General features: G+C 35.9%; 1 protein-coding gene across 1 annotated transcript in view; it reads left to right on the forward strand.

Annotated features, from left to right (window-relative positions):
* Window positions 1-17594, forward strand: part of PHF3 (PHD finger protein 3) — a 42179-nt gene extending 24585 nt beyond the window's left edge. The window contains 12 exon segments of the mRNA XM_066314979.1: window positions 584-761; window positions 2250-2400; window positions 2521-2599; window positions 2601-2678; window positions 3709-3825; window positions 5835-5966; window positions 6420-6552; window positions 7536-7728; window positions 9316-9463; window positions 10675-10764; window positions 12005-12200; window positions 13280-17594. Of these exon segments, the coding sequence (XP_066171076.1) occupies window positions 584-761; window positions 2250-2400; window positions 2521-2599; window positions 2601-2678; window positions 3709-3825; window positions 5835-5966; window positions 6420-6552; window positions 7536-7728; window positions 9316-9463; window positions 10675-10764; window positions 12005-12200; window positions 13280-15453 (3669 nt within the window). The 3' untranslated portion in view covers window positions 15454-17594.
* The last annotated feature ends 257 nt before the right edge of the window (window positions 17595-17851 follow it).

Here is a 17851-nt window from a genome sequence, read left to right on the forward strand (position 1 = left end):
GATTGTATGTAGAAAAAAATGCCTAGTGCTTTGATTGTGGTTTTTCTACTTTTTGTGTGTAATTTTACTAACCAAAGGATAATTTACAAAGATTATTGAGACAATTCTTCAGTCTGTTAGTATATAATGTTGTATTCATGATAACGTAATCATCAGTAATCTTGTTTTATTTCTGAGTAGTAGTATTGAAATTCTGGAACGTAAGCTGTTCTATGTGATTTTTGTTTACATATGTTTTCTAGACATCAGTGACCTTTGTGGCTAAAATGGGTTAAGGGATGTTCATAGGTATCCCTGACTTTCTAAAATAACTGTAAACTTAGTGGTTGTCAATGCAGAGCTTAAATGCAAATTGTCTGTGCTGTATCTTGGGCCAGTATTTAAAAGAGATCGTTAAGCAGTGCTTGGCAGTAATTTGGGATATTGTTTAGTGATTCTTCAGAAAATTATATGGTGGCACATATATCCAGGGTATACATTGTACAGTGTAAAAAGGAAAAAAATGGGAAAAATATGTGGTAATTATGTAGAGGTTGATTGTAGCATTCAGTAGCATGCTAACATGTGTAAATGTTTCTTTCAGGAATCTGGGGATGGGAAGAACTTACCGGAGTCCAGAGACTCAGATACTAAAAAAGGGCAGCATGTTCCTGCTCGGAAAGGATCACAAACTGCTGCAATTCCTCGGCGGTCCAATGAAGATAAAAATGAAAAAATAAGTAAAGAATCCCCTAGTACGGTGGAAAGGTCCACAAAATCAGGTACGAAGATTTGGGGATGTCCTCCATGCTGCCATTCACATCAATGTGCAGTGAAGAATGATACCTTTCCTTATAACGTCAGTTTTTCAAATAATTTTCCATAGTGGGTGTGATGATGATCTGAAGAGCTGTTTGTTCCTGTAACATTTATGATCTTTATTTCTCATTTCTTTTTCAGTTTTATTTAGTAGGTACATGTGTCCTAGGTAGGTGTGTGTTTCGTGTTTCAAGAATAGAGGGTGCTCACATAATCAGAAGTGGAGAAGTGCACAGAAATCTCTGTATTAAACTTAGTTTTACATTGTATGAGACTTAGAAATACTCTTTCATAAAATATGATTAAATGCTTTGAATGCATAAAACTAATAGCTGTATAAAGAATATTTCAACTTAATGATGTCTTTTGTTAATAAATAACAGATAATTTTATCAACTCATTTCAAAGCATCATATTGCTTGCTGAGTCATCAGATTTTCATCTAAACTTCATTTGAAGGGACATATTTATCCTCCCAGCAATGTCTCTCCTCTCCCAAGCTCCCGTTCAGGAAGCATTTTTCTTCTAAGATCATTGTAATGTGAAGTTGTTGTCATTTGGGACTGAAATCTCAACAGCAAAGCTAGTGAGATTTTGTGTGAGAACTGTCTTTTGCTCTGAAATTCAAGTTTTGAATTTTTGTCTAAAAATACATAATTTTGCTTTTCTGGTCTTTTGCCAATGCTGATACATTCTAGAAATCTATCAGTCATCAATTTGTTCGTTTTTTTCTGACTATAAAATGAAAAAAATTAATATTATTCATTACCCATTGTGTTCCTAAATAAAAGGCTGCTGCGTAAAATTAGTGACATGTTCATGCGGTGACACAAATGAACTTTCAGTTGGCTCTCTGAAAATTAGTAGGTTTTTTTAATGATTTTAGTTTGATTAGACTTACTCATTATTTGTATTATTTATGACACAAACCTTATAATGACCTTGAGTGTTACCTGAATCAAAGATGAGATTATTACAATTGAAATAATTTTGTTGGTAACCGATGCAGAAATGCCAAGTTTAAGGTAAAACGGTGTTTTAAAGTAAAGCTTATTATGCTTTTATGTGCTTCATAGTATATTATTTCTCAATTTATTCATTGAAAAATGTATCTGCGCTGTTAGAAAAATTCAGAGTCAAAAATCATACTTAAGATCAAGCTAATTAGCACTAGTCATCTTGATTTGGTGTAGAAGATATACTGGAAATCAAAGGGCAAACCCCCTGTTTCTACTAAGGAAGTTTTTGTTCTGGATTAATCTAAGTAACATAAAATCCAGACAAAAGAAGAAAAAGTAAACAAACTGTCCATCCTGCAGGTCACTCCTTCTTGAGGATCAATTCTTAGCAGTTTAAAAATGAAATTTCATGAAAGTAATTCCATCAGCAGTGAAAATTTATAAGTAAACCTACTTGACTGTTTTGCAGTTTTTAACTGTGTGTTTTGATAGGTATGCATGAGAAACAAGAAATTAAGAAGAAGAAAAATGAGAAAGGATCTATTAGTGCAACACACCTACCAGCTGTGCCAGCTTCCAAGCCTTCTGCTGATCAGATAAGACAAAGTGTTAAGCAATCTCTTAAGGAAATTCTTATGAAAAGGTAAAGATATATTAAGAAACGAAATTATTAAATTGTATTTATAATTTTCCTTTGGAAGGCGGAGGAAATACCATTAATTTGGGTGCATTTTGTAATTTTTGCCATTGTGTTCTCTTATAGATTGACGGACTCCAGTTTAAAGATTCCTGAAGAGAGAGCAGCTAAAGTTGCCACAAGGATTGAAAGAGAGCTGTTTTCTTTTTTTTCGAGACACTGACGCGAAGTATAAGAACAAATACAGAAGTTTAATGTTCAATCTGAAAGATCCTAAAAATAATGTATGTGGGATTTGTCTGTTGTCCTTTGCAGGAATTGTTGATTTGCTGTAGATTAAAGGGGCAGTCTTCAGTGTAGAAATGTTATCAATCCTCCTGCAGTTTAACCTGTGTGAGGGATTTTTTTAGGTTTCCTTGGTTTTTTGATGTTTGTTCTTTGGGCACTCGGTGTCCTCCGTGTTCTTCCCCATCATTAATTCTCCAAATCTTTCCTCGCATTGTACCTGTTTTTTGGTTTCAGGCTGTAGTAGATGTAGCCTGCCTAGTTTGTGTTTCTCTTTACCACTGATGTGTTAGTTAGATATTCCTGTTCCCCTCATAACTCTTTGCTGTTTACTACACCTACTGTTTTTCTGTCAAGGATCTCCTCACTGTGCTTTTTCACACTCTGATTTCTCAAGCTTGGTCTTCACTCTCTATTCTGCTTTCTATAAATTCATTATTTAGCATCATACCTCCTCAGCTTCTGTCTTTTGTCCTTTATCATTTATTCTGATCAAGTTGCTTTGTTTATAGAATTTTGCCATTACAATTGGCCAATTGTAAATTATAAGAACTTCTATCTTAATTTTTATGTAACAGTTAACTTCTGTTTTCTCTTTGCTCATACTGCTAAAGTAGTTGGGTTTTTTTTTACCCTAGGACATCATTTAGTCATAAAGCATATATATTCTCTGATACTTTGTTCTCTTTGTTATATAATGCAGAGGATTTGCACCTTTTAAAACAAAACCAGTAAACTGAATAACTGCTGCAGTGGGCATAAACTCTTTCTCCTTTGAAACAGCAGTTAATTATATGTTTGATCATTAGGGGTATATGTAGATACATCGTTATGTAGGATAAATGGAGCTCTGGAATGAAGCATTTTATGTTATAAAATCTATTACTCCTTCCTGCAGTGGAGATAATTGCAAACCCACACACTCTGTTTAGCTGTACAGAGCATGTTGTATGTTACTTCTCAGATCTATTTCCTGCTGCAAGCTCTTTTTGTCTTGATAGCAATAGTTACTTTTCTTCTTTCTTCTAGATATTATTTAAAAAAGTACTGAAAGGAGAGGTTACTCCAGATCATCTAATAAAAATGAGCCCAGAAGAACTGGCTTCCAAAGAACTGGCTGCTTGGAGACAGAGAGAAAACAGACATGTGAGATTTGTCAACTGTTGTTGTTTATTTGACAGCCTAAGCGCATGTAACTTTCTGTTTACAGGTTAAGTGTATGCAGAAAGAGCAGAATGGATGTTGAAACCAAGCAGGGGATCTCTGTAGCTAATTTAGTACTCAGAATCCAAAGATGTTGTTAGGGCAGAAGTGAAAGGACTGTGGTCAGTTTTTGAGGGAAGGAAACCATGCATTTTCCTTTGCCTTGCAACTTTGTTGCTGCTTGCTCTTTCTTCTTTCTCAAGAGGGAAGGCTTCTTTGTCCTTATTTCCCATAAGATTTTAAAGCTGTTGCTGGAGCTTTATAGACACCAGTTTCTTGAAGAGGTAGAGAGATCTATTTGGACAAACGAAACCAGAGCAAGCTAGTGTTGTTTCTAACTTACTGCTGAAGCATTACAAATCAGTCCCCAAGAATTAAATCCAGAACTGAAAACCTGATCTGCCAGTCAGAAAAGCAGCTTAAAAGGAACAACAAACAAAAAAATCAAGCAGCAAACAAAAACCCAAGAAAGTGTAGGAAGTTCACTAGGTTAATTTAAGCATGACTTCTTGAAACAGAAAGTCACTCTATATACTGTGCTGACAGTTTAGAAGGAGAAATAGGAATAAGAGGATCTGTATTATTTTTATAGGAAATTCCTTTTTGTTAGACATTGCTCCATTTGTTGGGCATTTAGTCTGGCAGTAATGCAGCTGCTTGGAAATGGCCACCAAAAATTTTCAAGTTTACAAAATCTGGATTTGTGTTGACAGGATCTTCAATATTTATATTCCACATGATAGAACCTAAAAGCATGATGTTGAGGTAGTGTAAATTCATCTGTATGCTCAGAACAAATGTTTGGTAGTAACTAATTTAGTAGAGTGGGATGCTGTTTTAGAGACTGTGATGTGCTTTGCAGTAGTAATTATTCCTGTGTTTTTTCCTTGTCATTGCACATTGTGACTAGACCTGTTTATGAATCATGGTAACTTTTTGCCACTTTCTGTGGAAAAAAACCTTGTTGATTATCCTATGTTGTTTCAAGGGCCTATAAAGAATGAAAAGTTTGTTTATTCTGTATCTATCCAAAGCCCATCTTTTGTAGTGAAACTATTTTACATTTATTTTTATAAACATGAGTGAAATTCTGAAAACAGATCATGTAAAATAATATTCCGCTGCTATGAGAAATATATGCCCAAATAAAGCATATGCTGCTCAAAAAATTGCTGAAGGGTCCTAATTATTTCAGAGAAATGCTTCAAAATTTCTAGAACCATGTAAAATAAATAGCAATGTATTGGCATTGAGATTGCCACTTACTAATTTATCTTTTTATTTCCTCAGGATGTTCAAAAGTATGTTGGTATTTTTCAGACAGATAAAGCAATTATAGAATCCTTGTTCCCTTAGTAAATCAGGTTTGAGATATTTGGCACAGCCAACACAACCCCTTCTTGGTGTAAGAAATGGAAATGTGCTTTAGGAGACAATATTAGAAATAATGGATTATATTTTATTTTATTGCAAGAAAGCAAAATAGCAGTGCTATTGAAATTAGGATCTCCATTACTGTAAAAGTACCTTCAAAAATTTTTTTGAGGTGAAGCATTAGTCTTATGTACTAAAAAAAAAGCTGTTGAAAAATTATACAAATTTGCATCTCTTTATATCCTACATTGTCCCTATTATTATGGGAAAAAATGATGTATTTTTTTTCTTTGGCTTTTGGGAAATCAGTATTAGCAGCATTTTAATTTAGTATTGAAGGTTTGCTTTATAACTTATTTAAATGCATGTTTTGTAAGTACTTGCTGCTGTACTGTAGGAGAAGTTAGACAGGCTGCTTGCATGTTGGCTTTATGAAATTACTTGGCACTTGCAAAGTAAGAATGTATTACTTTTCTTCCTAGAGAGTTTCCTAATTGCAATACAGTCATCTCTTATATTTCTAGTTTTCCAAATTTTACTGTATGGGAATAATTACACATAACTTCTTGTTTTCACAGACAATTGAAATGATTGAGAAAGAGCAGAGGGAGGTTGAAAGAAGACCTATCACAAAAATTACTCACAAAGGAGAAATAGAAATTGAAAGTGAGGCACCAATGAAAGAACAGGAGGAAGTAATGGAAATTCAGGTATAAAAGAAAGCATGGTACTGTAGTGTATTTAGTTCATAGGCAGTATGGTTATGAAGTGTTTTATTTATGATTTTGTTTTTCAAGTGTATAATTATGTGTTAGGTCTTGTTTCAGTTTTATTTTTCTTTTGTCTGTACTGACTTCTTGGTCTGGTGATTTTGTTGGATTTTTTCTATGTTTTCTTTGTGACTGTATGATGAATTCTGGCAGTAGTAGAAAATAGAAGGTAGAAATTAGAAAATATTCTAAATAGTACCTGAAGATATTTGAGAATACCAATTAGTTACTGTAATGAATTTGAAGATTTTGTGATGGAAATCTAGGCTATGCAGCTGAAGGAAGAGCTTTATGTCTGAAGGAAGGCAAACACTGTAAAACTTTAAAGAAATATTAGGAATATTAACATAGGGATAAAAAAAGCCTAACTGAGATGTGTTTGACTTTTCTTAGGAACCTAATACAAAGTTGTTTGAGAAGTCAGAAGAAGCTGAAAAGGATAAAGAAATAAATGAATCTGCATCTCCAGACACCACAAGTCAACATAAAAATCATCTCTTCGATCTAAACTGCAAAATCTGTATAGGTAATTCAGGGAAGAACATGCAAATAAATAGATCACACCTCTATAATTTTCAGTCATAAATTTCAATATACCTCAAGAATTTAAATAAATGTGGGTTTTTACTTAGTTTGCTGACAGAGTTGTGGAAGGAACGTTTTACTTCATAATTTACAAAAGAGAGTATTAAAAGGATAGTCTATTGGCATAAATGCATCTTCTTTTAAAAAAAGCAGCTTCAGAGAGTGAAATCGCTGTGGTGGATGTACATACTACGGTTGATTCCTCATTTCTTTATCCTATCCCATTGCAGTGGCAAATTTATGTTTGGAACTGTATAAATGAATACAATGTATTAATTTATACAGCTGCATAAATATGTGTAAAAATGTGTCCCATCCCACTTCAGTGGCAATATGTCGTGAAACTTCCTGGGGTCTGCCCAGACTGACAGACCCCTTTGAGTTTCCTTGAGACTCAGCCCAATGGCGACTTGAATGGAGAGAAACAGCTTTAATTCATTGTCTGAAAAGTAGTTTTAATAATACAAAAATACCAAACAATAAGGTGTCCACTGTATTGGACTGAACCGGACAAAGCAGCACAGGGGGCAAAAGGCACAAGGTCAAATGCAGAGTTCTGGGGCAGACGGGGGTACTTACGCACCTTGCCGTGGGAGGGGAGTTAAGGTGGGCTCTGAGGGAAGGGTCCAATAGGGGACAACCATTAGGAGTATTACAATTCTTGCACCAAAAATCAACCTATGATAACACAGAGAACTGAGAACTTTCTGGTAACAATTAGCATAGAGAGGATGTTAATCAACTTTCTGCTTATGGCACTAAGAATGGAGTTTCCCAAGGTATTTTTCCAGGGTTCTCTTTTTTCCTATGGAAACTGCCCTCTACAATGTAGTATTTTTTTGTGTGTCTTCCTTGTGTTCAGAGGAAGTCCTCTTTTAGTTTCCTTAATGAAAAATGAAACCCATTTGGCTTCCATTTCTGCAGGGCGGATGGCACCACCTACTGATGATCTGTCTGGGAAGAAGGTGAAGGTGTCTGTTGGGGTCGCACGGAAGCAGTCAGACAATGAAGCAGAGAGCATCGCTGACGCCCTCTCCTCCACGTCAAGTATTTTAGCTTCAGAATTACTGGAAGATGATAAGCAAGACTCATCAAAGTCATTCACACCTCTCCCAAAGTAATATAAACTGTAGAAACAGTATTTTTAAATGAAAGACATTATTAATCTTGTTCAGCTATTATGTCTAAAGCTACATTTTTAATGGCATTTCATTAAACCATTTGGGTACTTGAAGTTGTACACATTTTTAGAATGGAGATCTCTGCTGGATTAAATGATGTTCATTTATATACATAATGCTACATATATTGTTGTGATTGCAAACTTCTAATTGGCATGTAGTTTACTTTTCCCAAAAATCCAATGTCTTCTGGTGCAGCAAGGTTTAATAAGAACTCATATTACAAAAAATCAGTACATAAATTTCATATTTTCTTTGGCTGTTAAGGCTTGTAATAAGTATAGTGCTGCATTTAAACAGGTGAGTCTTTGTGTATGTGTATATATAAATTCAGGGAATCTGAGATTCCTCTAAACAGAGCATTTACATTGATAAATCAAGCTAGTTTCAAATTCCAAGGTAGTACTTTTCTAGAAATGACAGGTAACAGCAGCATGTTGGATGTTTAACTGTATTTGTTGTCAGCTCTCTTCATTTCCTTCCACTCTCTGCTACTCACTAAAAAGCCAATTGCAGTTTATGAGGCTGTTTCTTTCTGGTTTGAGGGAGGCTTTTCTAGAAAAACATTAACTCCCAATTATTTAGAATTGACCAGAGTTTATGCTGAAATTTTGCCTTTATCGGGACAGTGTGATCTTCTACCAAGGATAGTGAACTTCAGGGTTTTTTTATAGCTTACAGCAGGTTCAAGGTTATTTCCCAAGTAGACAGAAACAAGCATAGGGTAACAGTGTTACTGTAACAGCACATCTGGTACCACTGGGCAGCTTAAAACTGCTAATAGCATGCTTAAAATATTTTGATAGCAACATGTTGGGAAATGTTGAAATGTGTAATCTTTTTCATAAGGAAACTCAGGTTGAAAAACATTCTTCTGTGAAATTTTTTAAGTCATTCTATTATTTTTTTCAGTTGCTTTGTAGACAAAACAGGCTGTTTTTTGAAGGGAGGAAAACCAGTTTTGTACAGGTGGAATTGGGAGGAAGCACTCACAGAAGTTGTGCAAATTATGCATAGGTGAGAAGATATGCGGAGCCAGCTTGTGGGACAACGAGAGCATAGGGTGACACAGGCATTCAGGCAGGGGACAGACAGTGGTGGCACAAAATGGAGGAGTTAGGGAAGCAGTGTAGGCCAGCAGGCAGTGTGTTGTCATCTTTTACCTGTGGCAGAGGAACATCTTTCTGGCTCTGCAGCACCTGTATGCATTTGAGTCCTCTTCAGCAGTAGCATTTGATAACTCTCAGACTAAACAACTTCTCTGTTTTTAAAAAATATTTACTAATAAACTAATGTGTTGCTTATCTGACTTTCCTTCCTGTACCATGGAGCTGCTCCACTGGAAGATGAGAAACATGATTGTCAGCCTGTCTTTTTTTGTTCACCCTCCAGTATGCTTAACTGAAAAAAAAAAAAAATCTTGATAATACTACATTTTTGTGATTAAGGAGAATTATGATTTACCCTGTCTTGCATGATACATCATGTTGTAAACCAAGTGGGTTGTTTGTCCTTTTTTTTAGGTCAGAAACGCCTGGTACTGTGGAATGTGAAAGTCTGTTTCTGGCACGCCTGAATTTCATCTGGAAGGGCTTTATCAATATGCCTTCAGTAGCAAAATTTGTTATTAAGGCTTATCCAGTTTCTGGCTCGTTTGAGTATCTAACAGAGGTATTTATATTTATTGAAAAGAATGAACAATTCATTTATTAATTTTACTGACTTATTTACCTTGTAGACTATTATTAGTATAATGATGGAAGACAATGACACATGATTATTTTACTGAATAAAGTACTTGTGGGAGGACATAGGTTAAGATCTATATTTGTAAGTCAAACATAATTCATTACATGAACCTCTGGTTCATCTTTCCATCTGTAACAGAAACCTGCATAATGGAGTTTGGTGGTGTTTGTGGTGTTTGTGGTGGTTTTTTTTTTTTTTTTTTTGTTGTTGTTGTTGTTGTTGTTGTTGTTGTGTTGTTGTTGTTTTTTGTTTTTTGTTTTTTTTTTTTTTTTGCCTGTCTGGCAATTCTGGTGCTAATATTGCATTGTGACTAAATTGTCTCTGAGAAAAAAAGTTCCTGTAACATTCTCTTCTGTGTCTGAGAAACAGGAAGCGCATGCAGCTGCTTATAATAATTGTCTTCATGTCACAAAATGAAGATCAGAGAGCTTATAAGGCTCAATTTTCCTTCTTGACCGCAACATAGGATGCATCAGCTTTCTAATTAAAAGAACTTAGGTTTTCTATTAATAAGATTGTCTTTACTTTGCTGTAGATCTTCAGGGAAGTGCAGGCCATGCAGTAATCCTTAATACAAAAGGATTGTTATATAAGTATGATGCACTTTTTGAAACTCTTCTGCTTTATTTGAAAAGAAAAAAAAATAGTTTTCTGAAAGTCTGTTTATTTTGTGTGGCAACAGAGAACTTAGTAGTGTCCAAGCAGAATTTATATCTGTATTTATGTGCGCATGTAGGTTGTGTTTTCTCCTCATAGTGAAGATTTTGGAAGTTTATTATAAACACAGGTGTGGAGCTCTCATTATGGTGTGATCTGACAGATAGCTTGAGTGTTCCCAGAGCACAGTACTACTATGTTTGCAGTTAATGTTACAAGAAGGGATAGTTTTGGCAAGGTATAGATTAATATTATTGAATGATAGCTGATTTAGCACATATTGTTAACTTTGCACTGAAAATCTTAAATGTCCAAAATTTAACATTTTTCTTCTGTTATAACTTCTAATGATATTTTTAAATTACAATTTAAGAAATAAAAGAGCTAAGTATGTTTTGAATTCATGAAACAGTATTGGATGAAGTACATACCACAAGATGTATTTGGATTCACATTTCTGTTGTCCTTTCTCATAGGATTTACCTGATAGTATTCAAGTAGGTGGCAGGATATCTCCCCACACTGTCTGGGATTATGTAGAAAAAATCAAAGCTTCAGGGACCAAGGTAAGAATTTTACCTAGTAAAGACTTGCTATTTAATATGCATCTTAGTCATCCTAAAGATGCTTGATTTTTTTTCTCTCTGAAAGCTTTGCAAAATATGTGAACTTTAGGAATAACTCATGGTTATGTTGAATGGGATGGGTGGCAACTGCTGGCTATTTTCTTCCTGCCTAATCTTGAACTGCCATCTGCTGTTTGAGAATACCTGTCTTCCTTTGACACAGTAACTCATCAGGAATGTTTGGATACCACTTCACCTCTCAAGTGTTACCCTTTCATTTACACTAGTGTTACATTGTGCAAAACAATCTCAGTTGCTCTCTGCTGGACTTGTCCCACTTTGTGCCAGTTGTCTTTGTGCTGGGCAGCCCAAAACTTGAAAGTCTTTTCCAGGTGGTCTCTCACAAGTGCCGGATAGAAAGAAATAGCCATTTCCCTTGGGGTGCTGACTGCTTTGATTCTGACACCCAGATTGCAGTTGGTCTTCTTGGCATGGACACATCACTGGTTCATACTGCGCTTGTCCACCAGGATCCCAACAGTGTTTTATGCCTAGTGGTTTTCTAGCCAGTCAGCCACTCCTGGTGCATGGGGTTCCTCCAGCTCCAAGTGCAAGATTTTGCATTTTGCCTTTGCTGACATCAACAGAGGTCAGCCTGTTATTTCAGCCTGCTGAGGTCCCTCTGAATGGCCATCAGCGCATCAGCATATCCATCACTGCCCCTGCTTAGGTGTCATCTCAGTTTTGCAGAAGATCTTCTGTTCAGTCGTCCAGGCTATTCATTAAGCCATTAAAAAGCAGCAGTTCCAGCATCAGCTCCTGAGCAGGGCTTTGGGCATACATCTTGCATCTAAGTACTGGCCTTACATTATTATTAATGGATATCTTGGACACAACAAACTACAAAATGCAGCTTTCTAGTGACGTTAAGGATAGGAAGTGGAGTAATTCACTGGAAACTGGCAAGCTTCCCTAAAACTTGTTATTTAGCTTTCTGTTAAAATATTGGCTCTTTTCTCATGCACTTCATTTAATTCTTTCATACTAGATGCTTTCTATTTGTTTTATCTAGTTCTGAATTATTTTTAGCCATATTTCTGCTTCTTCTGTCTCTTCTGTTCTCTGCCATTTTGCTGTGGCTTTTTCTCCTCAGCACTATTCTTTTAAATACAGTCAGTAAAAAAAATAACATTTCAAAGAAAAATATTCTTGACCATCTTTTTCTGTCTCTTGTAAACAGGAGATCTGTGTGGTTCGATTTACCCCAGTAACTGAGGAGGATCAGATCTCCTATGCATTGCTGTTTGCCTATTTCAGCAGTAGAAAACGTTATGGTGTAGCAGCCAACAATATGAAGCAAGTGAAAGATTTGTACCTCATCCCTTTAGGTTCCTCAGATAAAGTCCCTCATCATCTTGTGCCTTTTGATGGGCCTGGTAAGTACGGCTTGGAATATGAAATTTTATTGTCGTAACACTATTTAAAGAAGTTGGCAACAGAAATATAAGAGGAAATAAAATTTAAAAATACTATTTTTTCAAATACGCAATGAGTTTTCCATAGTATTATTGTTAGTCTTCTCAAAAAGACATTTATTTCCCCTTGGGTTTCAATGTCAGTAAACTCAGTCACACACGTGGATTATGGTAGAAGGCATGAGTTGCAAACTGGTGCTCTAAATTTAAAATAGTAGTTTTCATTATTTGAAATGTATTAATCTTTTCTCTCAAGTATTCCAAAACTCGTTAAAAAAAATTCATTGAAAGTTTAAAACATAGATGGACAAGGAAGAAAAGGTCCTGAAATGGCTCTCAGTTGTTCTGTGAATACCTGAGTTACTTTTCATCAGTTTGTCTTGGTTGTAAAAATTTGTGGATAATCTTTCTTTTTGAGATAGGCAGGGCCAAAATAAAGAGAGAATGAGCTGCAATTTATTTTTTTGCAGTTATACAGAACAAAATAGATAGTGAAGAGATGGGTAATAGTATGCCTTGAAACACAGTGCCTTTCCTGGAATGAGGGAAACATTTCTGAAATTTGCTCTGGGTAGATCTTTGAAGAAATGTGTCTAACACAAATTGATGAGGAGAATGTTTCATGAATTTGCAAATTTGTTTGCAAATTTGTTTACTTTTTTTTTTCCTATTATACTTTGCTACCACTGTTACCGTGTTGTAGCTGTGTTAGACTAACATGATGTTTAACTTCTGTGCTGTTTCTGATGAGCTTAGTTGTTCTATATAACTGTCTCATACTCTCTTTTTGGAAATTATAGTGTACTTGAAGCAATTTTAATTTGCAGTGCTTGAAGTCGTAATTTTAATACTAGGAATACATCTTTTTATTATTTTAAATATTATTAATGTTTAACATGAGACAAGCAGTACAATTTCAAGTATCATAAGATTAATACATTTGCTAGTACATTGTAAGTATATGGAGATTATTTTTGTTAAAATTACTGCCTTAACCAAAATATAAAGAGATGATAAATTGCTGTTGCAATTTTGTACAGGGATTGAAATACATCGACCAAATTTATTACTGGGATTGATAATTCGCCAGAAAATGAAGAGGCAGATTACTGCTGTTTCAAGTGTTACCAGTAGTTTTGCAGATGAAGCTGCTGAAAGTACCTTGAGTAGCTTGCCACCAGAGAAGAAAAGCAAGCCAAGCAAACCTGAAGTCTCTCATCATGACTTGGCACTAGAAGAAGAAGAGGAAAATAATTTTTTTAACTCCTTCACAACTGTGCTGCACAAGCAGAGAAATAAACCACAGCCGTCTAATAATGACGATGCTCCAGCAGCTATTGAACCATTGGTGGAAAGTACCAAACATGAACCACCAAAGCCTCTCAGGTTTCTTCCTGGAGTCCTGGTTGGATGGGAAAATCAACCTTCTACTCTGGAGCTAGCAAATAAACCATTGCCAGTAGATGACATTCTTCAAAGCCTGTTGGGTACAACAGGGCAGGTATATGAGCAGAGCAAGTCAGAAGCAGGTCCTAGTGAAGATATCCCATTATTAAATGAACAGGCAAACTTGAAAGAAGAAACCATGGATGTCATCGATGTAACTGCTGAAGTTAGTGAAGCAAAGACTGGTTTGGATGATCCTCAAGAATCCACTAATACTGCTGTAAGTGTGGATTCAGCAGCTGTAGGGACCTCAAGTTCTGCAAGAAGTGCTGGTTCTTTGATAGGGCTGAGTCTTAAGGGAAAACCTCCAGATGTCTCCACAGAAGCATTTTTAGCAAATCTGTCTGCTCAGTCACAGAATAAGGAAACTGAAGAAAGTAAAGAAAATGATGCAAAGCGACAGTTACTGGACAAGGATAGTGTAGCACAGGAAGTTAGAAAGAGCACAACCTCCAGCTTTTCTTCCTCATCAAATTCAGGGAAAAAACCCAATGAGAACAATGTTAATGTAGGCTCTGCTGAAGGTACTACTCCTAATATCTCTAAATCACCACCGTTTATTAACCTTAAAAGAGACCCACGACAGGCAGCTGGACGAAGCCAGCAGACTAATATTTCAGAAAACAAGGATGGAGATGTTAGCAGAAATGAAGACCGACAAAATGCTTCTGGAAATGATCAAGGAGAACCGGAGAATAAACAAAATTCTGGAGAAGGGGGCTTAAACCTGTATCAAAGTGAGGCACAAACTAATGAGACACAGTTCAGTTCAGCTGCAGCTAAGGCAGATAACACAGTTGCATCACATGCAGAAGATAGCAAACACTCACAGGAAGATGCATTGATGCAAAACATTGAAACAGTGAACTCATTTAGAAGAGGACCAGCCACAACTTCATCTCATTTTGAAACTGAAAACTCCTCTCGTTCTGAATTTATTTCCAAAGTCCCAAGCCCTATTGCAAGTGGCAGCTTCTCATCTGTTGGATCTCCACAGCAGAATTTTCAGCATTCTAAGTCTAATCCACCTGGATTTCAGTTTCAGGCTCCTGCACCTCATAACTTCCCTCCACAAAACAACCCTATGTTTGGATTTCCTCCTCATTTACCACCTCCACTTCTTCCTCCTCCTGGCTTTGGTTTTCCTCAAAATCCAATGATGCCATGGCCACCAGTAGCTCATTTATCAGGTCAGCCACCACAGTATGCCGGACCCATTGCACAAGGACTACCAGTGGCTCACAAACAATCAAGATTTTTGGGACCAGAAAATTTTTTTCAGAATAAAGACAGTAGGAGACCAGAAAGACACCACAGTGATCCTTGGGGCAGAGAAGAACAGCATTTGGAGAGAGGATTCAGTAGAGGAAAAAATGATCGACAAAGACTTTACAGTGAAACCCATCACCAAAAAAAAGACAGACATGAAAAAGAGTGGAGCAACGAAAAATACTGGGAGCAAGATTCTGAAAGAAACAGACGCAGAGACAGAAACCAGGAAAAAGAGAGAGAGAGGAAGAGTAGAGAGGAAGGACAGAGAGACAAAGAAAGAGTACGATCTCCACACAGTGATAGAGCTGCTGATGGAAAAAGCCCCAGAGAGACTAGAAATCCAGAAAAAAAGACAGAGAAGCCTAAAAGTGATGAACAGGCTCATGAAAAGGATAAGGAGAGGGAGAAAAGCAAAGACAAGCATAGAGAACGAGAAAGTGAAAAGAACAGAGAGAGACATAGGGACCACAGTGACAGAACTAAAAGCAAAAGGTAAAAAGATGCAGGCAGTCTTTTAAAATCCTATTTAAATAAACTGTTAGAGTAATGTCATAAAACTTTGTATGACAAAAAAAAAAAAAAAAAAAAGAGAGCCTGCTAGGATTGTGCCATTGTTTTTTATTCTGTGTTGGTGTTTTGCAGAAACAAGTCTGTGTTTTGGTACCACTCAATGTACCAATACTCATCCTTTTTTTCATTATACCAACTATCGCTAGAAGTAGGAGTTTAATATTTTTAAAAAATTTACATTGCTGAATATTCAAAATTTTAAAGATTTCTTTTATTAATATGCAATAAAGGCTTAGGAATTTTCTTAGCTGAGGAAGCTGGCTTTAGTCAAGTCTGCAGTATAGTTGCTGCCTTTGGTAATTTGTGCTCTCTTCTGTTTTAAGATGCTCTGATAATTTTAAAGGTGGTTTTCATAAAATAACCTTGTTTTTAAATTGCACTGTTTTTAAAGACTGCAGCAAAGCCTCAGAATCCACATGTTACAACAAAATGTAATATGCTTGGTGATGTGAAGAGTTTGGGGTTTTTTTTTAATTATTCAGTAGTAGAATAAAAAACTCAAGTATATTTCGTTATATTATATTTCAAGTTTTTCCTAAGCATCTAAAGCAGTTTATGACCAGAAATTGGAAGGCTGAGCTGCTCGAATGTTACTGCTTTAAACTGCACTTGTTTTAATAAGAAAGCATTTCTAACCTAAATTCTTGAAAATAATTTGTAGTAGTAAATTCATTTCTCCCACCATTTTTCATGCTTCAAAAACTTGAATACCTAAGCTTGTACATTACTTTGTGTTTTGCTATCCTTTTTACTGTAAAATGTAAATATTTTAAGGGATATTTTGATTCTAAAATGATAAAACTTTCTCACATACTGTGTGTGTTTGATTTCATAGCTGTGAAACTGTAGGCTAAATGAATATAGAAGGCTGAGTCACAGAATGCCACATTTGTTGTACACTTCATAGCTTGGTTTATTATGCGTTTTGGAGGACAAAGGGGAGAGAAGGGCAGAAGTGTTTGTACCCTTGGGACTTCTGGGAATTTGGTATTTTGTGGACTACCATCCACTCATGCCAAGCAACATGAAAATGTGAAAACAAAATCACCTACTCTTATACTTAATAAAATACACTGGGCATCTTGTTGAGTCTGTCAGAAACAACAAAAATATTCCACAGTATAAAAGAAAAAGTGAGGTTTATTCTTCTGGTTTTCAGTGTTTTGTTTTTCCACTTAGAGTACACAGTCTTACTGTGCTGCTGACAGAATATTTTGCACTTGGCTGTAGAAAAGCCTCTTCTTTCCAGAAAAGTCTTCCCAGTTTAAGAACATCCTAATAGTTGTTTTTAATTATGAATATATTTTAGGCTAAATTTTTACTTGTATACCTTGCAAGTAGCTTCATGGTCAAATTGGCTAAAATTAAAAATCTTACACTGAAGTGGTAGACTTTAATTAAATGATGTTTCTTAGGGTCATTGTTGAGAAGACTAATTAAAAAAAAATCCTCAGTAACTAAAAGCAATATTCAAACATCTTTAAAATAAAATTAGTCTTTTCCAGATTAATTCCATGGTCTGTATAGAATAGTGCTGTTGAATATAACTGGTAGTATTTTACATGTGTTTTGTTGTTTAAATATTTACACCAAGTTCTGTAGGCACAGAAATGCACCAAACCATTGTTCTCATGTTTGGAGTAAGTTTTAAATTGACAGCTCTGCATATGAAGATTTTCTTTTGATCCCATCAAAAGTAGTCTACTCCAAGATCACTGGTGATGTGCCTCTCACATGTGCATCCATCTCTGCTTTGAAAATAAACTGGAAGCAGTGAAAATTGCAACTGCCTGTATGGAGGGGATGGGAATGCTTTCTGCCAGAACTACCAGAAATAATTTCTTTAAAAGAATACGTAAACATTTTTCAAGTTTGCTGAGTGCTTTGCCACCTGCCTTGTGTATGTAAAACCTGAAAGAGAGCCACAGTAAAACAGCTCTTGAGGGAGAGTTTTGTTAAGTGTTTAAATTAACAAACAGCAAAAGTCTTCAGGATTTGTTCCTAGGATGCGAGTTAGTGTAATGGGAATAAATCCTGCTACTACAGGAATAAAGGATTTTACTTCTCCATTGCCTTCAGTCACTCTCCTTCCAGCATTTGTGTTAGCTGGAAGTCCTCTGATTACTTGCTCCTTGTTTTACACCGAATCACTGCTCAGATCACAAAAGGCAGTGTGGACTGCTGAGGAACTGGCAGTACACCAGAAGCCCCAGAGAGAACAGAGTAAGCGTTAAATATGCTCCCTTCTCCAGCATCACATGGCCATAAAAGGCCCTACTTAGAGAAGCTGGAAAGAAGAATCTGAGGACATCTCAAATGCCAGG

Source organism: Sylvia atricapilla, chromosome 3 (assembly GCF_009819655.1).
Source record: "Sylvia atricapilla isolate bSylAtr1 chromosome 3, bSylAtr1.pri, whole genome shotgun sequence".
Classification (NCBI taxonomy): Eukaryota; Metazoa; Chordata; class Aves; order Passeriformes; family Sylviidae; genus Sylvia; species Sylvia atricapilla.